General features: G+C 49.7%; 6 protein-coding genes across 6 annotated transcripts; 3 read left to right on the top strand and 3 right to left on the bottom strand.

The window, feature by feature from the left end:
• Positions 1-807: 807 nt before the first annotated feature.
• EPUS_04843 (uncharacterized protein) lies at positions 808-2,604 on the bottom strand (the record flags this gene model as incomplete). The annotated part of the gene is made up of 2 exons (XM_007789400.1): positions 808-2,289; positions 2,434-2,604. 2 exons carry the CDS (start codon positions 2,602-2,604, stop codon positions 808-810), a joined length of 1,653 nt encoding a protein of 550 aa, XP_007787590.1.
• A 3,628-nt stretch (positions 2,605-6,232) lies between these two features.
• On the top strand, positions 6,233-7,419 carry EPUS_04842 (uncharacterized protein; the record flags this gene model as incomplete). The annotated part of the gene is made up of 2 exons (XM_007789399.1): positions 6,233-6,705; positions 6,768-7,419. 2 exons carry the CDS (start codon positions 6,233-6,235, stop codon positions 7,417-7,419), a joined length of 1,125 nt encoding a protein of 374 aa, XP_007787589.1.
• A 1,912-nt stretch (positions 7,420-9,331) lies between these two features.
• On the top strand, positions 9,332-12,048 carry EPUS_04841 (uncharacterized protein; the record flags this gene model as incomplete). The annotated part of the gene is made up of 6 exons (XM_007789398.1): positions 9,332-9,370; positions 9,522-10,574; positions 10,633-10,692; positions 10,752-10,778; positions 10,835-10,942; positions 10,993-12,048. 6 exons carry the CDS (start codon positions 9,332-9,334, stop codon positions 12,046-12,048), a joined length of 2,343 nt encoding a protein of 780 aa, XP_007787588.1.
• Positions 12,049-12,411: 363 nt separating this feature from the next.
• Positions 12,412-13,356, bottom strand: EPUS_04840 (uncharacterized protein; the record flags this gene model as incomplete). Its single annotated transcript, XM_007789397.1, has 1 exon — positions 12,412-13,356. The coding sequence occupies one exon, from the start codon at positions 13,354-13,356 to the stop codon at positions 12,412-12,414; it is 945 nt and encodes a 314-aa protein (XP_007787587.1).
• A 6,599-nt stretch (positions 13,357-19,955) lies between these two features.
• On the bottom strand, positions 19,956-22,133 carry EPUS_04839 (uncharacterized protein; the record flags this gene model as incomplete). Its single annotated transcript, XM_007789396.1, has 2 exons — positions 19,956-21,082; positions 21,134-22,133. 2 exons carry the CDS (start codon positions 22,131-22,133, stop codon positions 19,956-19,958), a joined length of 2,127 nt encoding a protein of 708 aa, XP_007787586.1.
• Positions 22,134-23,057: 924 nt separating this feature from the next.
• Positions 23,058-23,804, top strand: EPUS_04838 (uncharacterized protein; the record flags this gene model as incomplete). Its single annotated transcript, XM_007789395.1, has 1 exon — positions 23,058-23,804. One exon carries the CDS (start codon positions 23,058-23,060, stop codon positions 23,802-23,804), a length of 747 nt encoding a protein of 248 aa, XP_007787585.1.
• Positions 23,805-23,919: the final 115 nt, after the last annotated feature.

Genomic DNA, 23,919 nt, shown 5'->3' with positions numbered 1-23,919 from the left:
CCAGTCCGCCTATTTGTACGCATAGGTCTGATCTATATGGTTGATGGACACGAGAAAGAGTCCGGGTGTTGGCGAGCTGTGGTTCCGTCTTCACGGAGTGGTGTGATGCGTAGCTAAGGTTTACCCGAGTGCTCCACTCCGTTCAGAGTCGTGCCCAAAAAGTAATTGAATTAGTGCGCTAAGGATAAATGTGCCAAGAAGTACATTCTTGGCAGCTTTGTCATTTGACTCCTCCTCTATAAGCTTTGGGCCTGCTTACGCCCTAAAAAGGTGGGGGTTTTGGATGACCCTTGGGCCCCAGCTGTCTGATTTGAGGGCTAATATGCCTTAGAATAAGAGTTGCTTAGGGGATATATGTAGTAGTGGCATTTCTTGTGGCGTTTTAGGCTGGCTATAGGCAAACACTGGAATAATTGAAATGACACTACAAGAGTGCTAAGCGTCAAGACAAATATATTTCTCTATCTTGGCAAACTATCTCTTAGCGTATTTTAACTAACTTTTGGGGCCCGACTCTGTACTAGTACTTTCTGAACAAAACTAGCCTTTCTAGGTGGGAGATACGCACTAAAGTTTCTACTAGTAGTAACCAAATCCCACACCTCCGAGAAGCCCAACGTGTTCTGGTCTTGATTCTATCTATCGCTTCGATAAATTCTTGACCTTGCATCTCCCCTACATGGCCTAGATATGATCGAAATCTCCGGATTTCCAGATTGTCTTCATGCAACCACACTTCGTGTATCACAAGCACTTTGCGTCCCATGCTTCGCACCCTCCGACCATCTACCTCCCTTCATGTTCCTCTTATATTGTATAGATGAAATCGGGCCGTTTATCACCTAATCTCTCAATCTCATCTTCCGTCTTTCCCTCCGCCCACCCATCCCTGAGCCCACTAGCCCTCTTCTTGTTCTCTCTAACTAACAAAAACCTCTGTACAACACTTCCTCCCAGCAAAAATAAAGTCAAATACGCCAAGACGGAGCCATGGCCAGGTAGGAAGCGAGGAGCGTCTTCGTCGCGGTAGATGTTGGACGAGACGACGCCGTTAAGATTTCCCCAGCCAATGACGAATCCGAGAGTGACGCCGCGCTTGTAGACACCTTCGACATTATTGGCAGTCCAGGAGATGGTATTGGCGATGCACGGATAGATTCCAAGAGCGGCGAGATAGACGCCAGCATATTGAACGCCAGGTTTGGCCGTGCCTAGGGGAAATTTGTTGGTCAGAGTCATGCATCGATGGATAGATGAGATCGGTGTTGGGAGGGACGTGAGATGAGAGTGGTCAAAATGGAGTGCGAACAGCTTACCAAGAAGCATAGCAAAGCCGATTATCCCCAAAAAGCTGACCGCAATATTACATAACCCTCGCTGTCTAGTCCGATCGGCGACAATTCCAACGACGATAGTCAAGACCGCGGCGACCGCGTAGGGAGGCACGGAAAGCAATTGCGCTGTCGTGGACGTATACCCAAGATCGCGAATGATGGTCGGCACGAACAACGAAAACGCGTACAGCGAGCCAACAGCCCCCATATAGATCACCATACCTGTGTAGGTCTTCCAGTCTTTTACCGACGCCCAGAAGTATGACATCTTGAATTCCTCGTGCTCGGCGCTAGACTGCTTGTCCTCTTTCAAACGCCTGACCACTCGTCTCCGTTCATCAACCGATAAGAACTTTGCCTCATCAGGGAAATCCTGGACAACCCAGAAAGAAATAATTCCAACGAAGACTGTGATGATACCTTCTAGGATGAAGATCCAGGCCCAACCGTCTCTCCCGCCTACCCCGTCCATCTGCGCAATTGCCGCGGCGAGGAGCCCACCAAACGAGCCCGCAACAGCAGCGGCGGAGAAGAAAATTGCCGCCCGCACGCCAAACTCGGAGCGCTTGTACCAACAGCTCAAATAGTAGTTTACACCAGGAAACAATCCCGCCTCAGTCAAACCCAGGAACCAGCGCGCAGCAACTAAGCCGGCGAAATTCGTTACTAGACCCATGAGAGTCATACATATCCCCCAAAGGAGCATGATTACAGGAATAAAAACCGAGGGACGCAACCTTTTGAGCAGGATATTGGTCAATGGTTCGAAGATGGAGTAGGAGATGAAGAAGATGGTAAGGGAAAAGTTGTATTCCGAATCGGTCATCTTAAGGTCCTTTTGAAGGCCTTGGATCTTGGCGTTGCCGATGTTCGTGCGATCGAGGAAGGAGATCAGGTAGAGAAGGCAGAGCCAAGGGATCAGGCGGAGGTCGAGCTTCCACAGGAGTTTGCGATCCTGCAGATGGGATTAGAAGAAGAAAGAGGGCTTAGGTTCCGGGTATATAGAAGGTGATATTGGAAACTAAATCTGTAGAGGTTTATATGAGGAATATTACTTCTGTTGAGAGTAGGCGTAGCTTCAAAAGACGACCTGACTCACAATTTCCGCTTTCTCCTCTGGACTGAGGTGCTCATCTGGGTCTGGAGGAAGCTCATCTCCGTGGACATTTGTTATATGGCCATGGCCAATTGCTTTTTCATCGTCCGATGGGCTACGGCCGCTGTCTGAATCCGTGGCAGTACCGCTCTTGAGGTGTGACTTGAGATTCATCCTCGAACAACTGTCAATTCCACTTTCCCGTTGACTTGCTGCAGCGTGGCGGGACGTGAGGGTGGGAGCGAGCAGGGGAGGAGAAAGAATTGAAAATTAGTAGAGATACGTTCTTGATTGGTAAGTAGATAACACGGAACCGAACGGTGGACGGCAAGCCATGAGGTAGATGTGTGGTACGCCGACTGCAACCAGCAGGAGCATGGGGATATGCGCTCACACCAAGGGACTTCAAGGTGTCAAGCATCCACATTCAAGCCACCCCGCAGGCGTGGCGCGCAACGGCTTGACTACTACTTCAGAGCTTAGCAAGGCTTGGAGGGACCACGTCAGGGGTTAGGCGATTGGTGGTGGCCACCATTGAGCCGCGGTCGGAGGTCATTGCTCTTCGATGATTGTGGTGGGTCCAATGATTACCCCGCTTAAAGGTTGGATCGCTAGCGGAGACTTTCCAGCGGTACCGTGCACCAAAACAAACTACCTGCCTCATTTAGAAAAACAGCAGAAATGCCGTTTGCTTCGAGAATTAGCATATTCCGATTCAGACCCGAAATTTGATGGCAAATATCACAAGACAAATAATTGCGCATCGTGCGACACAACGGAGATGTCGTAGCTGTTGTCATTGATACTCGCGGTCGAAGGGATAGACAACTGCGGAAATGTGGGACAGTTGGCAGAAGAGAAATTCTTCGATAGCGAATGGCACGTGGCGATCGACAGCGCGTCTTAATCAGCATGATCAATGGTGAGAAGGAGGCTAAGTTAATCAACATGCAATTTGTGGGGTGAAATATGCCGAAATGATGAAGCATTTCGATAGTGATGCTGATTACTGTCGACAGGTCAAACCCTCTCAATGACCAAGAGATTATGTTCAGTGATGCTAAGCATTGCATCGATGAATTAAGAGAAGAAGCTCTCTGACCACTTTGGTTCTCACGTCCGTAGTCGGAAACAGAAGGCTGCTCCACACTACAAGAACGAGCATCATGCGGCAGGCTTTTACTGGTGAATGATAGCGTGTCACCAGCAAGAACAGCTGCTTGAAACACGATTGTAAACTATCACATCAACGGGATTCTCCTTTTGTCAAAAGAGAAATAATGACAAGGAGGACAGCGCACATAGCCGCGTTCTTACGCTTGATTGCCGGCCCCAAGCTTCAAGGCCATAGGCTTGTTCTGCCGAAAGTAGCGAGACTCAATCCACTCATTAAACACCCAAGTTTTGTGACGAAATACACCAGGTTTTGTAACGTAGTCCGCCCTGAAAGCCTATCTCTTATGGTTCCTTCCGATGCTCCTTGCAAAGTGAGAGTTTATTTCCCAGATCGGTAATTCATCCACATCTCAGCTTGTGTCGAGTAGATCTGTCCTGTAATGAGACAGAGGCTGAACATGAATGGTTGTATGTAGCTAAATGTGTTCTCTCAAGCGGGTTGTTCGAGGAGAGTTTCCCCAATGTATTCCATCCACCGAAGGCTCCCAAATCGATTCGCTTCGCTTCCTCACGGCCCAGGAATCATCTCAGGTAATCTGGTTCAGACAGGAGCTGTTGGCCAGACGTCTTCAGCTGTTGGGATGATGTCGTGATATGATGGCCGACTGAATTATACGTGTTTTGATTGGCCAATGAGAGTACTACGACGGAAAGAACAGTGGAGTTTCACAGTCAAATCTGGTCTATTGTGGTGTTGCTGCCAAATGCTGCCGTCGAGATCTTCCATAATGTGTTATAGTCGTTTTGTCCTTGCCTGCAAGGCCTGGTACGACCTCTACTGTGTTCCACTGCAGAACATAGTACTCTACCGGCCGCCCGCACAATCATTTCCTCTCGGTGGTTCCCTCCCAAGAGGAACTCATAATTTATCCCATACCTCTCTTCGCCGGTAAAGTGTTCTCCGTGTGCTTTGATCGTAATATCTTCCAAGTCGTACAAGCTCTGACGCCAAACGTTCGGTCGAAGGTCAAATTTTAGTGTATTGAGATGGAAGGATATCTTGCCGGTTTCTGACTTGGTTGCATATATACCAGTCTGTGGTGGAACAGCAACGTTTTGAGCTGCAAGTGGCGGCTGTTCTTCTTGAACTTTGTCACGTTCATCCTCGTTGTCTGCTTTTTATAGTAGTGAGCTCGTCTCAGGAACAATAATACTACTTTTTCTGCGAGTGGCAGAAGCGGAGATTCGCCGCCAGACTGACACCTTATCAGGAGCCTCCACCGGTTTGGCTACCATACTCTGAGCTGACGATCGTCGCCAAACCCCTTCACTCTCCCCAGACAATCAATCGCTTCTGCTGATCCTCATTCGGTTGAAAACCAACCCTTTGCGTTCCGTGCTGCTCTCCTTTCGCTTCTCGATTTGAGGCCTCGCGGCAGCAAGCTTCGAGCCCCTAAGGCCCATTTGCCACACTAAGTTCCGTGTCCTATTTATTGGAGGGATGTGTTTAGCAGCGTGGTCACTGCCTTCCAGCTGTACTCTCCATTTTCATGAAGCAGCATATCTTCGACATGGCTAGCAGGGTCATCTTCACCATTGATCTTGGTAGCCACTCTACGGACGAAGCTGCAAAACCTGTGTCCTACAGTGGGGAGATCAACAGTGGTTGCATTATCTATGCACAGCTCATGGGTCTAGGTACCAGTAAGGTTCCGGAAGAGAGAGTTCAGAGCAACGGCGCTGAAGGCATCGTTACGCTCAATTTGGTGGTCAAATATGAAGGGTGTGGTGGATGGTTCAGTAGTGGTCATGTTGAGCGAAGCGTGTGTGATGAGCGGCTTTGATTGACCACATAGTGTTAGAAGTTATTGATACATGGCTATAACGTGCCATGTCAAATAATGAATAGACGGACGGAAGTCATGGTAGGGAGATTATCGTCAGGAATTCCTCCACAACTCGGGTCGTGGAGTTCTTTGCCAATGACGGGTCAAATGGCAGGTTTCCCGGGGGGCAAAGTTCAAGTCAGACAACGCTAGAAGAAGTATGAACATGTAACATACTGCTCGAGTACGTCTGTGTTCTTTGCTTGAGGGAGACGATGTACAGCCTTGTAAATAGAGGGTAATGATCTTAGTACATCCCTCGTCCATACCACTTCGATCTGGATACTTTTTGCCCACTGACACTGTACAACAGGGAGGGAGCAGTTCCCTCAGTCTGTCGGCAAGACCAGACCCATGTCGTACATTAGGGGGCACACGGAAGCAATTAGTGGGATATAGCGCCAAAGTTAGTTCGCTCAAGCAAGCGGGACCCTGCAGCTTCCCGCCCATCCATCTGCCCCGGCTGCCCCCTCCACCCCAATTATCTCCACCTCAGTTACAGCCACCTGCTCTGTACTCTATCTCCTGCGACTGCGCTCATGTTCTCTCGTTAGGAATGCAGATAACACTGTGAGAACCTGGCCCCTTCGTCACGGCAAAGCCGTGGATTGCTTCTGTCTTTTCCTCATACTCTAGCAACTTCACCCCGTATACGCGATGGTTCTCTCACTACCCTCCTTGAAGTAGCAATATACCCGGATTTCCGCTCGTTTTCCAGCACTCCACCATTCCAGGCGCACGCTTACAGCAGATTACTTTCGCTCTTCTCACAGTACAGCAGACTTCTACTTTCGCTGATTATGGCTGGTCTAAGGACGACCACTACATCATTTTCATTTCTGCTCCTCCTCTCGAACATACCCCAGCTCATCGCACAAGCCGTCTCGATCCTTCCTAGTACCCCGTCTCCCACATATCCAGCATGCGCTTTCAATTGCGACAATCTCAATGGTGCTTCAGCATACTGCATCCAAACCAATGTAGGCGCATCTCAGCAAACCGTCGATTCCTGCTTCTGTCAACGGGCAGAAGTCACATCTTTCTATATAGCATCAACAGGCGTATGCGATGCCTTTTGTACAAGCGACTCTGATCGCTCAACCCTCCAGTCCTGGTTCCAGAACTATTGTGCCACTGCGGGCTTCAGCGCAGGTCAGGCTGCAACAGTCACCACTCTGGTCACCAGCACAAGGACACCGGCCGCTACCGCTACTGGGAACTCAAGGACAGGTGCTGGCACACAGCCAGCATCCACATCGCAGGATGGAGGATGGTAGGATTCCCAAGAATACCCCATACAATTATACGAAGTGCTACTGACTTGGTATATTTCAGGTTTGCTTCCCACTGGAAATGGATAGTGATGGTCATTGTTCTCTTTCTTGGACTGAGTGGTGTTGCTGTGCTAGCAGTGTGCCTTAAGCGTCGTCATGCACGCAAAGTCGATAAAAGACGTGCTGCCTTGTCAGGGTTTTCCACTGCTCGTGGAGGGGGCTCGCCGGAAACTGGACACGGTCGAGATATGTGGGGTCCGCATCAACACATGGCGCACACTGGAGGTTGGGACTACACAACAGACCAAGACAGAGAAATGAGGGAGGCTTCAGCAGCAGGAGGCGGTGGCGGGGTTCTGGGCAGTGCGATGGGGGACTCCAAGAATCCCAAAGGCGGCAGTCAGAGGAGACTTGGGAAGAAGTCAAGACATGGAAGTCAGCGGAGTGCAAGAAATGCTGGAATCGACCCCGACAGGGTGAGGGGAGAGGAAGATGAGAACACAAGGATGGCAACTACAGCAGTGAGGAGGAGCAGGAGTGAGAGAAGGCGAGTACGAGAAGAGGGCCAAGAAAGAGAGCAGGAAATCGAGAGAGGCCTGAGAGGCTTGCCTATCAGGCACCATCATACGGGGGCAGGCAAGGAGAAGCAGAACGTTAGCAGAGATGGAGGGTCAACACCGGAGATGTCCGAACAGGAGAAAGACATCAGATGAAACGGCATGAAGCCTGAAATAATTTGCAAATCTTTAGTTTGCAAACATACCAACATGGACTTCGCAGTCAGGTTTGAAACTCAGACGATGAATATGAATTGGTACGACAGGATTCGGGGTTGTACCAGTTTGCACACTCGGGAGGGAGAGTTTTGCTAACCAAGGGATTTCTTCGGTGTTTTAATGCTCGGGATTCATGTCGAGACAGGGCCAGACACTGGTGCAGGACATGTATAATGGCGCCGAATAGGAAATCATGCATATCTACTGTCGCTGCTGGCAGCGGCCACGGTCTTGAAGCAGGCAGACATATGTCATGCAAAGCAATCGTTGAAAAATACTCATCGCACTTTTTAGACGCACTACTCAGGAAGAAGTCATTGTCTGTAGAGTCCTGTCTTTTCACTCGAGGTACTCCGTACAGTACTGAGGACTGGCCATCCAACCAGTGAGAAGCTTTCTTGACTGTATAAGCATATTACGGATACCTGATGACACTTTAGCAGGAAGAGGCCCTCTGAAAGTCATGTTTAAACTACCATCAATACGTGCTTAGTCCAGGCCCAACCATAACATGATCTAGATTGTATAGAAATATGCTGCTAAAACATCTAAAATCTAACGGAATTTTGTTATTTTAGACGTCTTTTTCCAAATTATGGCCATAATGGTCAGATTATGATTACCCGGTGGCCCTTTGCCGGTCTTGTAATGACAAACCATCTGACTAATTTTCTAAGGACCAAAAATGCGTCATTTTCAGAGCTCTTCTCCAGGTAACGCTACCATTTACTGCTAAGTGGAGTGCAAAATCTGCTCCCAACCTCCTCAATCCGGGTCTCATGATCTCCCTTATTGCTTTTGCATTCTGAAATGTCCACCAGATAAAAGAGCATACAATGACAATCTGACCTTGCTCAAGATCGTGTCCCAAGGTCCCCTTTTGCATTCTCTGCTGTCGACAGGCCTGCTCTGCCAGTACAGCAACCAATTAATCCTTTTCCAATACCAATTTCCCCGATGATTGCTCATCAACCAACTTCTCGCTACTTCTCGCCTTGCTGCTGGTCTAGTATCGATCTGCTGAAGCAGCAGCTCTGTCTCCGCCCAAGTCTCCACTTCCAGATTATTGAAATTTGCTGAGCAGAACCAATGAGGTATACGTAGGCTGTAGGGGCGAAGGTGCACCACAGTTTGCAATGTCTCGACCATCCATGTAGCGCCAGGGAATGAACGTGGAAAAGTTCGTTCTCTTCAGAACAAGGACTGAAGAGAACAAGGCCGAGCATTCCTCTGCCTGGGTGGAAGAAAGAAGTCTGATTGCCCCCTTCTTGCCCTAGCAGGCCAGTGGGAGTCGTTCCTTCCTTTCTCCGAGTCTCCGAGTATCAAGCTTCACAGATCAATGCTTCTGCTGGCGATAGTCCCTCTCCTCTTCTCTCCTCTCCTCTTCTCTTCGATTATGAGCATCTGTTCCTTTGATGCAGACACCACACAGTGGACCAGAGCTGCATTCCCAAACTGCTTCACTCATTCCTGCTCTGTTGCCATTAGGATAGAGTGATTGGCCCTTCCACGTGACCAGTCCAGGGATATGAATGTCGTCTGCTGTGTTCTTTGCACCATAGCAGCTGCTTTCGGAATTTGCCGGCTAACCTGCTCATCTATTCATGTGACCGATCTCCCCTAAACCTTTCCACACACACACACACCACCGATTCGAAACAACCTTTCTTCCACAGTTGCCTCTGAAGCAAAGATCTCTTTCTAGCACAACCATCCTTTCAGCAACGTGCGCTCAAAGACTAAGCGGATAGACTTGTTTGACCGCAATCACTCTTTATAACCGGTTAAGCCATATCCTTGTTCTTACTTTCCCGTCACAACTCTGTCCTTTACGTGTTTGCGTCTCGCCATGGATCTCAACGGCACAACTCAGAACGTGTGGATGCAGGTGAGTCCTTGCTCACAATCCCCTAGATTTCATCATTCCCTTCGCTGGCAATCTCAATTCACGACACAAGGGATCGCTTGTCCAGCTGTAGTGCTTCTGTGTCTGCCAGTAAGAGCTTGGAATGTTTCTTTTCTGACACTCGGAACCACAGGCCACACCTTTTGTTCCAGCCGGTTCTTTCACCCCTCAGGGTTCATCCACGCTGCCACCATTCGATACGTATACCTCGGGTATTAAATCTGGAAGCGCGTCCCAGGAAGACCTTGCATTTCAGCTACGTTTCGAACAAGAACAACATGCGCTCACGAAGCGGCTCCTGCAATCTGAGCAGGGAAAGGTCCAACAAGTTGAGGCCAAACTGGACGAAGTAAGACGTGAGAATAGCTCACTCGTTGCTGTCAATCGGTTACATGCAGAGGTGGTGCATAAGGCCGTGCATAGAATTGAGCCGAAACTGGACAAGCTGGTGGAGACAGCCGATTTGCTGACTGCTCCGTGTGATGCCAACTGTGTCGGTGCTTGCGATATGAAGCAGAAGAATGATCCAGTAGATCTTCTTGGTGGTATTGCTCAAGAGGTCGAGACGTCAGATTCGCATAAAGCAATGCACGAACATTCCGCGTTGAGCTTGACTGATCCACGGCCCTCTATCCTGTATGATATCCTTGAGTATCAAAATGCCAACCACATCGATATAACCTCTAACATGCACAGTGTCGATCAGAAGCACGCAGAAAGAGTGTCTGAAAGTGAATGCATTCATGACCATGCTAATGGAATAGTGGACAACGACCAGCGGCTTACACACCAATCGGTAGGACAATGCGCCCACCAAATCCACAAAGAGGAGGATACCTGGTTTGGGTTGGATCAGTTTGACAAGCCAGGCCCAGCATTAGGTGAGTATAGCTCTCTAGAAGAAGTCTTTCGAAATGGAAACTTGCATAAGCCAATGACAGATCCAGAGCCCAGTCGCCATATGTCGGAGAAGGAGATATCAGAAGACACGCTGATCGACTTCTTGCCTGGCACTGGTAGGTCGCCGAAGTCAAAGGGTGTGAATGAAGGATTTGCCGGAACTGACCGTTTCAACCCTGGCCAAACCCAAACTCGCGGAAAAGATATCCAATTTCCGCCATCAAAGACTGGTGTGAACGAGAAGGCAGGCGTGACCTCTGTGGAGCCAGTTCTGGGTGTTGAGCAGGTGAACAGAGATTTTTGTTGTTCTGATATGAGAGTATGATACTGATGTGGATTCATAGCGTATAATCTCGACGCGAACTGTGCAGAACGACAACACACCCTGTAAAGAGGCTCGTACGGTGTGTTCTTGGTGTAGACTCGGTTTGCACAACATCTTATGCTTACTTTAATTTGGCAGCTAGCATCTCTTCCCACGCTTCGCCTGGTTAGCTTATTTCTCCTGGTCTATCACTGTAGCATCTCGCGCTGACCAGAAATAAGCCTTCAAGCTTTCTTTCGCAAGCGGTCAACTACAAAAGCTTTTCAGACCCGTCAGACTCGACAAGCTCTACTGATTCAGATAAGTTACAGAGCTCCGAGCTTGAGCCAGTAAGTGAGAAGCCTGGCTCCAGCGGACCTTGATACTGATCCGGTTCAAGACAAAAATGCCACATGTCCCTGCTTACAGACGAGCTCAAGCTCAGAAGAATGCGCAAGCACTTGGAATGCCAGTTGTTATGCCACCTGCGACGTCGAAAAAACGCGTCTACCTACCAGACGATGTGGCTGCGCATATAGCTCACATAGTGCCTGAGTCCATTGCATCCGACAAAACCGATGAGAATGGTAGAAGCGACACTCCAAAGTCTAATCATGCTGATTCTGCTTCAACTCCACAGATCCGTCCATCCAGTGGCGCTGGCGACAACTACAATGTCATTCCAGTCTCCATGATGAACTATCTCCAGCCGATCGATTGGAAGATAGGCCGCGATCAGAAACCACTGTTCCAGTCGGAGCTCGAGAAAGAAAACTTTCAACGGAGGGGAGATCAGCAAGGCCAAAGACACTCAGAATTCTGGGTCCATTCCGTCAGATACGAACCGCCAGTCGATGAACCAAACGCACTTCGCACGGTGCAGATCGACCACATCCCACGAAATGTTGAAGTCCAAGAGGTCTTGCGCGAATTGTGCTGGGGAGTGATCGAATCCATTCAGCTGGTTGACATAGGCAACGTCAGAGGCACTGAAGGATTAACACCGGCTCCATTCAAGTTCGCTCGTGTGGTTTTCATCATGGCAGATTGTGCCGCCCAATTCGCAAGATACGCCCACAACAAATCATTGACGATTGGTGGACAACCAGTAAGGGTGTACGTGCAGATGGAGCCAACATATCCGAGGACAGCAGAGGTCGGTGCAGCAATCTTCGACAAAGGCATGACTAGGATTCTGAGCGTCTTTGGACTGACAGAAGAGGCAAGAGCTCAGCTACCGACATTTCTCAAGCAACATGGACTAGACTTGGTATATTGCGACCTGCGCTCCCACGACACTTCGGTCCAGGGTACTCATATGTTCACAACCAAGGTGGTGATGGAATTTCGATCAATCCTACATGCTCTTAGAGCGTTTGAAGCAATGGAGGATGGAGGCTTCAAGTCTGCGGCAGCATTCATGATCGAAACGGATTATTGCGCACGAGCTGCTTGACTGAACAGACTTGTGAAAATGAAACAGTACACCGGATGTTAGCTTGCCAATGAAGACAACCTCTGGATCGAAGTACTGTGACGAGGTGCCATGGTACGGCAGGGAGACAAGAAGCTGAGCTATGAACTGAGCTTGATGAGCTAAAGACTGGGATGGTTGGCTTGGGAGTATCCTGGATCCACTCATTTTCACTCAAACAGCAGCAAGTCGCTGAGCTACATAGCACCAAATCCTGGAAACTCACATATCTTCCAAAGTCAGTGATTCTCGTCAATGTGTTACGGAGTCTATGAATTATCGAGCTCGTACCCATTGCAATCTCGGCACCTGTTTTGGCTGTCCCTACTGTATACACAATTCTACTCAAACACAGTATGGGCCGGCCTTCTCCTTATATCCCTTCCACATATCCTCGAAGCTCTCCACGACCTCCTCTGGTAATGGTCCATTCTCGCAAGCATTCAGATTCTCCTCCATCTGTTCAACATTGCTGGCACCTAATATGACCCCGTCCTCATCCCCCAGTGGACCGTGATGCATATACCACCTCAACGTTGCTTCTTTAACCTTAATCCCGTGCCTCTCGCACACCTTCGTCAACTTACCTAGTAGTTCCAAAGACGTTTCATTGATATAAATATTCTTGAAAACCGTCATCTCATCCATCCTTGTCCCCTTGGGTGGATCTCTCAACTCGTCCACAGGTTTCGAGAAGTAGCCCCCACCCAGTGGAGAGAAAGCATAATAATTCATCTCCAACTTGCGTAGCAAGGGCAGCAGCTCAAACTCCGCTCGCCGCTGGAGTGGGTTGAAACCGCCTTGATAAACACTCGGCAAGACGTACCCTTTATCTGAGCAGATCTGGTGAATCTTCACCACCTCATCTGCCCTCAGATTACATACCCCGAATCTCTTGAACTTACCCTCCCGATACAGCTTATCCGCCGCCCGACACTGCTCCTCCAACGGCGTCTGCCGATCTGGCCCATGGAAGTAGAAGATATCCATCTTCTGCAACTTCAGCGCTGCGAGCGAGGCGTTGCAATTGCTCTCGATCTTGTCCGCAGCCAAGCTTCCAGGAGAAAATCCAGGAGCCTTGGTGGAGATGGCGAAGCTGTGGGACAGAGGTGCACATTCGCCAAGGAGAGCCTCGGATTTCCCCGCAGCATAGACGCGTGCGGTGTCCAGTTCGTGGATGTTGTGCGACTTGAAGAGGTTGAGAATGCTAATCAGGTGGGCGGAGGTGGACATCTTGGTGCTCCCTGAGGCGACGGAGGTGCCCATCAGGCCGACGATGGTTTTGACCATTTTGGAAAGGGGTGCCAGAATTGAGGTGGATCAGTTTGGCTTGGAGTGGTGTACTGGATGTGATTTTGGCCTTGATATGAAGATTTCGGGACGATTGAGCTATGCTTCACTTCGTGCTCTAGTTAGTGCAAGTTTATGTATGGAGGTGTGGAAAGTCTTTTTGGCTGGGGGAGCAAGGAGGGACGTGGTTGGAAAGAAAGGTGAGCGAATTTCGTTTCTTTTCCTAGGTATCTATACTCTGACATCGAACAATTGAAGACTCGAAACAGCTCTGTCGACTTTCTTATACTCCACCATACCATCCACCGCCCCTTACAGCTGTTATCGATCACGCCCAGGTCCGAGTTCGTGCGGTTATGCACATCAACGATGAGCTAAGCTGGTCACCCTCAGGGGGCAGATCTTGGCAGGGCTGCGGGGGCGAATCGTCCACTTCGTCCGAGCTCCGACGTGATGAGTTCCCCGGAAAGAAGAACTGGTGCCAACGTGTGGTGGTGAGTTTGACGGTCAGTCATAAAGCAGATAAGTTGCAATTCGGTCATAACTGACAACCAAAGTTGAGTGGCCCGACCACTTCGCAATGGGAGACGCTTCAAGTCCTTATTTCAGTTCGCCGCCATTCTACAAATTCTTATCGAAACCAGTACAGAGATGGCTGAAACAGCCAGAACCAAGTAATTTTTATTTGCATGATGCCTATTTGAACTATTCCAACCAGCTCTTTCTCCAGATAGCACCAGCAACATTCAATAGAAATATTTTCTGAGACCCGAAAGGCCAAGCAATTTCTGGTGTGAACGGGGGTGTGGTACACGGGTCTAGAACGTTAGCTAAAGTACGCTGAGATTAAGCCTAACCGTAAGCTTGCATAGAGTAAGACAGGGATACATCACTAGCTTGCTACGTACTTATCCATGATCCAATGCAGTCTCAAAATATGCCTCCCGTATCGTACTAATATGGTCCTCATTTCACAGAATAGCAGTCATCTTCCCTAACGGCACTTACTCCATATTTTTGGCTGCCCCTTCTCCTGATCAGCAACTTGAATTAGCCATGGTCTGCCAACGGCTAGTCACGCAATACTGGCTTGGCTTAGTGGATACTTCTCAGCTAAACTCTCCTCGCTACTCTCAATTGACCCTATTGTGCCTCTACCACGCACAAGCTTCAGTCAACCTTACAGTACGAATCCGCACCAGGCTGGTACAGAGCACATGATCAGCTTCAATCCATTGGAACCTTTTCTAGCAACGCTCAGCACAATGGAAGACTTGCTGGAAGGGCCTGTACCCGAATACCCGCCCAAGGGCTTGTGCACCGTAGAACGGGACTGCATTTATCAAACTCGGCCGACCGCGACATCCTATCCAGCTGCTGAATGTGAGTTCGTAGGTTCATCAAGGACTCCACTGCACATGCAGATCTTTGATCTTGAGGATGACCTTACTTATAATGCATTGTCATACACCTCGGGATACTAACTCGCAGACTCCAATTTCGTGTTCTCTAAGGATATCTCAGATGCAGAACAGTTGCATGAGTCCTATGCGGTAGCTAACAGAATACCAGTCACTTGCAACTGCCGAACGATTTGTCACTCTACCTTTGTATGAAGCTCTTCAAGAGATGAGCAATGCATCTCCAAACCCAACGACAGACGAGCCTTGAAGCGACTCCACCAGAGACATAACGACAGCCTGACCCCTCTAGGTCGACGCCATATGCCTCGGTCAGGCTGATCTAGAAGATCATAAGACACAAGTCGCTATCATGGGTGAGGTACACTCCAACGCTGCTGCCGTTCCTGTATGGTAAGTCTGGCGGCTAAGAAGAACCGAGGTCGCATCGACTGGGCCAATTATCTAGCCGCAATCCCCGAAGAAAGGTACCGGATTTTGTCAAAATAGGACCAACGGTCAAGGAACTCCGTGGTGTCACTGGGACTACAAAAAGTCAGCAAGAGGGAGGAAATTATATGTATCTGCTCTTTCCCCAGACAGAATGGATTCGATCGAGTTTGGCTGAAACAAGAATTTGTCTTCGCCAAAGGAGTGATATTCTACTGCGGTACAGAACAGCTACATTGGGACATTCTGTGTGTGCTTCAAAGTTACTTTTCTCTACTCACTGGTCCGCCCGACTCATAGAAAAACTATTCAAGTCCGTGCAGAACGCACAGCAACCTTGTTTATCACCTGCACATGCCACTGTTGTGTTAAGAAAATCAAGAGAAACTTTCTCGGAGACGACTTCGCCCACCCAAGGCCAGATACGTCCCCGTTGCTCAGCGGCAGTCGTGAACTTGAAGGATTGAAACCTCAGGACAAGATATCCGACGTCCTCTGCTTTCCAATACGCTCTTGTCCAAGAATACTAATCAGCCTCAGGTTCTCCCGACTCCAAAAGCGATATTTCAAAGATATTTCGTTTCTGGGCTTTCCAGCCCATTTTAGCTGATGAATTCTGCGTCTATTGTTGGCAGTGGAAGATGAAAAAGTATGCGAAGATTTCACGAGCTTTTTTCATGGACGCCTGATCGGATTTCGGCCCGTGCTCCTTTACCCACCATCTCGAACAAGGACTTGGCTGTTTGGTGCGTTTCTAGCTCGGTACAATCTACTACACCAAGACCCGAGGCCGGGCGTCTGTTGGCCCTACATGGTCACTGTTATGGACCTATCCATTGTTTTGGACAAGACAGACCATAGCGGTCGCGAGCTATATAGCTGGCGTCTTCTTTCTGCGTGCTTATCGAAACCATACTGTACTGACCAGTGCTGAACAGAAGTTTTGCGGAGGACATTATTTGGAGACGCTCCCGGCCATGAGTACCATTCTCCCAAAGAGCTAGGTTGGGGCGCTCTCCAACATTGTATTGCTAAAACGTTAGTAGCCAGGTAAGAGGGAGTTATGGCGTACCACTGAGACAATAGTCAGACTTTCTCAGAGAAGGCCATGATCTCTTTGCTAAAGCAGTTCATTTCAGACACCCCGCGTCCAGGACGGAGCTGATCGCCTGTCAACAACCGCACCACTTCATATGCGGTTGCGCAAGCTGGATGACATGAAATCTCGAGGATGATATGCTTCCGATATCATCAACAGCATTACAGGTTATGGAGAGCAATACCATAAATTCGCAAAACCCGCCGTCTCTTCACTACAGCAAACAACCTGATGGGTGCCGGTCCAAAGTCTTTGCAGTGTGATGACACGATCTGGATCATCTCAGGAGCTGAAGTGTCCTTCATCCTCCCTCAACTAGAGAATGGCAACTACAGCTTGTTGGCGAAGCATACGTGTACGGAATGATGCACGGTGAGGTTCTCAAGGCGGGAAGGGTCCAAGCGAAGAGAGGCAGGTTTTTCTTGGAATAATTCACAATCTGCAAAAATGAGAAGGGTACGGAGTAGACCTAGGCAGTATCGATGCCACAACGTTCCTCACAGCCAGGAACGTACTATCTCCTGCAGCCTTGATATCTCAATGGCTCGGATGGCCTTGTAAACCCTCTTCTAGCTGCTTCACCTTTTCCTCCAACGATAGTCTCAATCCATAAGTGCCACGATAGAACCCGCGCCAGCCGGACTGCGGGGCAGAATAGAGGACGGCATTCGCCTGATCCCAGAATTGGGACTGAAGACAAAGGGCGGAGAAATGGAGAAAGGCGAATAAAATGCATGGACTGACCGATCTTAAGCGACGGTGATAGTGTGTCATTATGCCCTTGAGTAACAAAGAAGGCAAACGGCCGCAAGATACTGTGCGAAGAACATTCGAAAGGAAAGCTCGCAGGTAGAAGGACCCGAGCCTGGCTTCATCTAATTTAAAGGAGCTAGGCAACGTCCATACCATTTTTTGCGTCCGGGACGAATCACTGACATGTATGTTTGTTTTCTCAAAACAGGGCGAACTAGTCACCGGCCCCAGCCCATCCTACCTCGTTCTGCTCAAATCCGCTTGTTTGGTCACCATTACCCAAGTATGGAAGACGACCGGAAAAACTTATGGGATACTTTGAGGCTGCAAGCCGGAGACGATGGATGAACATCACCACATCCCACCCTTGTCACGTGCTTGCTACTTGCAACCGTTCCATACGAACCTCCCGACTTACACATATCCACTTCATTTCTTGATTACCCATGTCTGACCCACCAAGGTCCGGCCATGATGCATCTCGCAAACCTCGAAGTAGGTATATCAACTACCAGAAAGAGGCTTCGTCCAACAAAGCGGCTTGGATGTGACATCCGGAACCAACAGCATTCACCTACAAAGGGCGGGAAGGGGCGAGATCTGACATGGATATTACATCAGAACTTGCCGGCAACATCGATCGACCGACGACGTCTGAGTTCGGTGTTGAGGGAGTGGAGATTGCTGGCTCAGGAGATGAAAAGAGGTGAGTTGCAAGTTGTGCTGGCTGCTGGGATCTGGATGATAGATCCGAAATAATGAAATGCCCACCGGAACTTGAATCCGAGTTCGAGGCTGGAATTGGTTTTGGTTGGGGTTTTGAGAGGAAGGAAATCCTCATTGGCCGGAATCTATGGAAAGAAGGTATTCATGGATAGAACATGCACGGTCCTTCCCGCCCCCTTTCTGTAGCCTTTCTTTTCCCCCATCATCTGCTGTCAAAGGGGCCTGTTTCCGCCCTTAACTACTGCACAAGATGGAACACAAACTGGACCAGTAATTTGCCAGGACTCTACCCAGCAACCATGGAAGAGAGAAAATATGAGCAGTTGACCAAAACCCGTGGCTGATATGGTTGAGGAATCCAGAAGAGAAAAGCGTGGTAGGTTGCTAGCCACAGAAATGCATTTTGCATATATCCCATATTCCACCAAGGATGGAAGTCCCGTCTCGCCGGGGGAGATTCCCGTGTAGAACAGTCCCTGCATCTCTCTGCTGCAGTGGCAGTGGGCTTCGATGCACGCCAACCGGCAGCCGGAGGCCAAGAAGGGGATAGCATGACAAAGCTAGTTTCATGTGTCACCACGCACCACACTAAACAGATTTGACGTAAAAGTTGACCTGCAGGGGTGTTGTATGATGGACAGGTCCGTGCGCACCCACTAACTATCTCGAGTCGACGGATTTTCCCGTACTCTAACCTAGTAAAGCCTGGTGGCCAGCTACTACGTACACTGGACACATACGTAGTCACCAACCTCTCGTTGGCCGGCAGAATGGTTAATGTACAGCTTATATCACCTTTCTGCCACTGAGCAGCTGAGCAGAGCTGGGCGGCTTGACAGCCCCGTCATGCTAACGTACAAACATATCAGATTTGGGGGGGAGGTGGCTGGGAGGGAGCTTAGCTAGCTATACACGTCGTGACAGTATACTCGCACTGTGTACGGAGTCCTCCGTATCACCTCGATGATCAATGCACCTGACACCAAGCTCCATACTCATTACATCCCCTACCGGCCTCCAGACCCAGATCCTCGAGCTTCATCATGATGATGAAACCCCCGAACCCAAACCGATGCGCTCACCAACCACCACCCACATCATAGTGAACTGCAACTGCGACTCCCACTCCGTAGCGCCTTCGCTGGCAAGGGAAAGCCCTTTCGTCACGACCTCTCCCTTTCCCGCTATTCGGCACTCACCACACCACCATCTCACTTGCCCAGCAGAGCAGATGGAGAAAGGCTCTGAAGAAAGGGAACAGAGCAGACTCTGACATTGCCAACCCCATGACGGAGTAACCTACCCTTTCTGCCGTGTCGAAAACAGCCTCAAAGGGTAAATTGCGTGGGGGCGGAAAAAACCCTTGATGGATTGATTGATGGGAGTGATCTAATTGAAATTAATGAAATGAACGAACAAACGGATTGAGTGATGGACTGAACTGCAGGTCAAAACGGCCGCGCGCGCCCCGGGTAAGGGGGGGGAGAGAGGGGGTTTTGGGGTGGGCTGTAAGAACTCGCATTTTTAACGTGACCAATGGACATGTGCATGCAACACTGATCCACTGATCCCCCTTGGCAACGGTTTTTTTAAGGGCCGGTAAATACCCTACGTACTAGTAGTACGTACTACGTAGTATTTTCAGCTCGGCCACCGCCCCCATATCTAATATGGTACCATTTATACATCTGCGTCGAATCGACGATCCAATACGAAGATTGGGGGTCTGAATGGGGCTAGAAAATCAAAGCTCCCAATATATTTTGGGGGGCGGGTGGGTTCACTATGATGCCTATTTGAGAAGCTGTTTTCCCAATCCAATTCCTCATCTGACCCAAAATAGTGGCGCAAGCAACGGGGGGGTTTTTTTGGTAGAATATTGGCTTCTGAGAAACCTCCCCAAAACGTACAAGTTAATTTCTGTTGCGGATTGAAGTAGGAAGGGGGTTTTGTTGCATCTGTCCGTTGGCCCACATTAACTTAGAGATGGCTGTGCATCCACCTTCGATCCAGTGGCTCCGTATCAATACAAACACAGATTGCTCAACGTACCATGAGTGCAATTCATACGGTCGGACAGCGGTTGGGCCAGCTTCTGGTTGGATGTCTGGAGACGTTTGCGTATCTCTACGGACAGTCGTAGCAGCCCAGTTATGATACCTATAAACTACTTATCCAAAAAACTCCCCCTGAGCAAGCGTTTCCCAATCTTGCCCCGTTTCCCACACCTTCTCCATCAGTGTTCTCGCCCTGGCTACGTGCATCATACCGACGCCCTCCAGACTCTTGATGCGTTCTAGGATGAGAGAACGGGTATTCCCACCCTCAGCTTCCACGCCAGCAGTGAACATGGGGAACAGAAGACAAGCTTCTGCGCTGCCACCAGCCCGGACTTTTGAGATCGCGTCCACGGTGTCCTGGACTGCATTCTGAATTTCGGCGGTATAGCGAGGCAGATTTCGGACCCGACGCAGTAGATGGATGAGGGCGGCGCGGTGAAAGGCGTCATTTGTTGCCTCGGACTCGATCATGGCAATGGCGTCGTCGTCCGGCTTGTCGAAAACATCCTCTGTGCTCGGACGGCTGTCAACGTGATAGTAGTGAGGGCACAGCTTAACCGAATGGCGCCTAGACCGTTCAAGCTCAGCTTGGAGCCTACCACACTCTAATTGAATTGCCTGGGCAGGCCGCCATTCATGATTGATTGTTCCTACCATGGTGTCCTGTCGCTCGTTTGAGCACAACCTCGCCAGATTTGCGATGCGTGCAAGTATTGGAACGCAACGTGAGGTAAACCCCAGCATACACTCGATTGTGTAATCATCGTCTTCTGAAAGAGTGGAAACAGTTTCGCAAGAAAATTCTTCCAACGTTGCGTAGTAGAGGGGCTCTTCCGTAGCGCCGCTTGAGAGAGAACCAAAAACGTCAATGTAAGCGAGCCAAAGATGTAGGAAATAAGGAATAGCATTCTTCCTGGATATGGACTGGAAACGGATACTGTCACATCTGATTATCCTACGCGCTATGTTCAAATGGGCCCGCCAGGAGATATGGACGCCGAAGGCCGAAGGCGAGATGATTTCCAAAGATGTAAGCATTATCGCTGTGGCAAGATTGGCATTCGAGAGCTCAGCATCAGAGTTCTCGGCATCGTCAAGGGCATGTCGTAGCGAAGGAAAGACGTGCCTAACCCACCGAGCTATACGATTAGCGGGCTCGGGGTGATTCAAGAGACGGGCGCGATGCGACGCCGAATATGCAAGGAGCAAATTACAAAGGTGATCGTTTTGCATGGCCACTATTGGTCGTCAGCCTGCCGCGAATATGTTGAGAATATCAAAGAGCTTACTCTGAGGAAGGATTGTCCGAAACGGATTTTGTGAGCAATCGTGAACCACTAGAACCTTCGCCGTATGGTTCAGGAAGTGATGAAAATAGAGCAGATTCATGGGACTCTCCAAGAGAGCCGATGGCAGTGGTTGAAGCGTTCTTGGTATCTTGATAGGCACGGGCGAGGCGTAATAGCCACCTTTGGCAAAGACGAACTCCCGTTTCTGCAAGCGGAAGCCGAGTTGTGGTGTTCCAAGCTCAGCATTTTCAAGCCAAGCGTCAAGATCGCCGTCTTGAGAGGGGGGAACGCCATTAATGGAAGCAGAGTCGTTATTGTTGGGCACATCGATATCTGGAGAGCCGCGATCCAGGCCATAGCTTTCTGGCTGGAGATTTGGTTTGGCTCGCTGTTGGGTCGGAGAATTTTCCCCAGGGGGTGGCGATGGTGTTGTGCAGTCAGCATATGCTTGAGCAGGGTTCCCTCCCATTGTTCGCGAGTGCTGCACCTCTGGTGAGCTTAACAGCAACGAATGCACAGACACCCTTCGAACATGGTGATCTTGCGGAGTGTAGAACTTGGCACCCAGCCGCCAGGTTTGACGAGCTACATCTGAGTTCGTGGGCGATGAAGCTGGTGTCATAGGATTACTCATACGTGAACTAATCATGTGTGGGGTGAGCGGTTGAAAAGGACATATTGGGAGCTCATCAATCTCCTTTGGACCATAAGACGGTGCTCGGTGCAGCCCACCACTATCGTGAAGCTGGTCCAAGCTATTAGAAGGAACGAGTCGAATTCGTTTCGTGGGCCGCTCAGGTGACGCTCCAAAATCTGTACCGTTCGTAGGGCTGAACTTCGAATTTAGAGGTGAAATCACTGTTGATGTCGTCTTAGATGACTGGCCAGCCCGTGGTCTCGTGGATGTCTCAAGAGTTGATGCCTTCGTGGAAGGGCAGGCCGCTATGTGCTCAAACTGGCGAAGCTGAGGTAACGTCGCCATGCTCTGTGCTGCTTCCATATCTTTGAACGAAGAATCGCTTAACGTAGGGTATGAACTGTCGGCAGAGTCAAATGAACGTGGTTGGTTAGGGCTGATCCATTCAGAATCTACCAAAAAAGGTGGGAAGAGCTCTTGTATATCACTCTGTTGTCCAAGGAGAGGTTGGAATCGAGATTCCAATTGCTGGTGAGCGACCTTAGACGCTGCGAATGGGAATACATTTACGCCAGGATTTGAATCTGAGCCATGTCCGTTCACAGTTCTCAGAGAGCTTGCTTGTCCAGGTTGTCTGCTAACAAAACGGACATCATCAAATGTGATGGGCTGTGAGCCAGGCTCGCCATCATTTCTTCTCTTATTACGACCATTCCAATTCAGACGTATACTGTAGTCACAGGTCTCAGCCTGCTTCGAGCAGTTTATGCATGATGGCTTCTCTTCGCCACTAGCAGTGGTCAACGGTACAATTCAGTCGGTAGAACTGAAAGGCTTGCCATTTGACCTTCCGAGCTTTGCATGGCCTAGTGGCACATTAGGCGGCGGAATCAACCATGTCAAGGAGGACCAGGCCTTACCAACAGCCGTTCCTGCTGCGGGTCTTAGGCGGAGCCGTGCCGTCTTTCTTTGGCCGAGGCATCAGCTTAACAGCTTAAAGGCCCTCATAAGGCTGGTGTGGCATCGAGCGCAAGCTCCACGATCGGAGGAGCCTATGATGCCTGGACTGATATCGCACGAGTATCATAGCTGAATGGAAGTGCTGAGTGCAGAGTGATTGTCAGCTGCCAGCTGAAAGCGAGGGTCTGGACCTCTATCCAAGTCGTACAGCAACGTACCGCCAAGACGGCCGCCAAGATTTCATGTCAGGCAATATCCCCAGCTTCAAGACTTTCTGGGACCATCTCCACCAGCCTATTCACGAATTGATGAACCGTCATCGAAATCATGCGGGCTCCACTCCAGATATTTGGATGCTGTTCTAGAGCTCCTTCTTCGACATTTGCACCTGGACTCCGCACCTCCCAGGCTTTCGCATCAAAACGTCACGTATCATCAAGAGCTCTCCAAGCATCTCCATCAAGACCCTCTCTATCCGACAGCCACGCTCCCTCAACCACAACAACAACTACAACAACAACACCATCTTCCTTCTTCACTCCCTCACTCTGTCGCCATGTCTCAACATCAGTCTCTGCCGCCGACATATCCTCGAGCTCCCCAGCCGCCAAATCCCTCGACTGGAACACCTTCTTCAAACTGCGAACCTCGCGTCGACGCTACTCTCTTGTTTCCTCCATTCTCGGCTCCATTGCTACAACCGGCTCCACAATCACAACCTTGACCGCATATCCCTCCTTTCAAGACGCCATCATGAAGGTCATAACACTCGATCCCATGGTATCGCTTGGCCTCACCACCTTTGCCGGCATGGGTGCCGGCTGGCTCATTGGGCCATTTTTTGGCAACTTTGTATGGCGGGCGCTACATCGAAGTAGTCTGAATGAATTCGTGGCCAAGGAGAAGGGTTTTTATGAGAGGATCAAGAAGCACAGGGTTGATCCTAGAGGTGCAAGCGCAAACAACCCGGTGCCGGATTACTACGGGGAGAAGGTTGGGAGTGTGCAGGGCTATCGGAGGTGGTTGAAGGATCAAAGGGCTTTCAACCGAAAGAGGGGAGGATTGACAACTTAGGAGCTGGGATCCACATCGAATCAACGGCAAGCTGTTGATCGTCCACTAGAAGATCTGTAACTGTGTAAAGGAAAGAAGCCGGGCTCAGCAGCAGAATTTCAGTGCGTCTGAAGCT

The sequence above is a fragment of the Endocarpon pusillum genome (genome assembly GCF_000464535.1).
Source record: "Endocarpon pusillum Z07020 unplaced genomic scaffold C741571, whole genome shotgun sequence".
NCBI classification, from domain to species: domain Eukaryota; kingdom Fungi; phylum Ascomycota; class Eurotiomycetes; order Verrucariales; family Verrucariaceae; genus Endocarpon; species Endocarpon pusillum.
The sequence above is the reverse complement of the archived record's forward strand: the minus strand, read 5'-3'. Positions and strand labels throughout refer to the sequence as shown.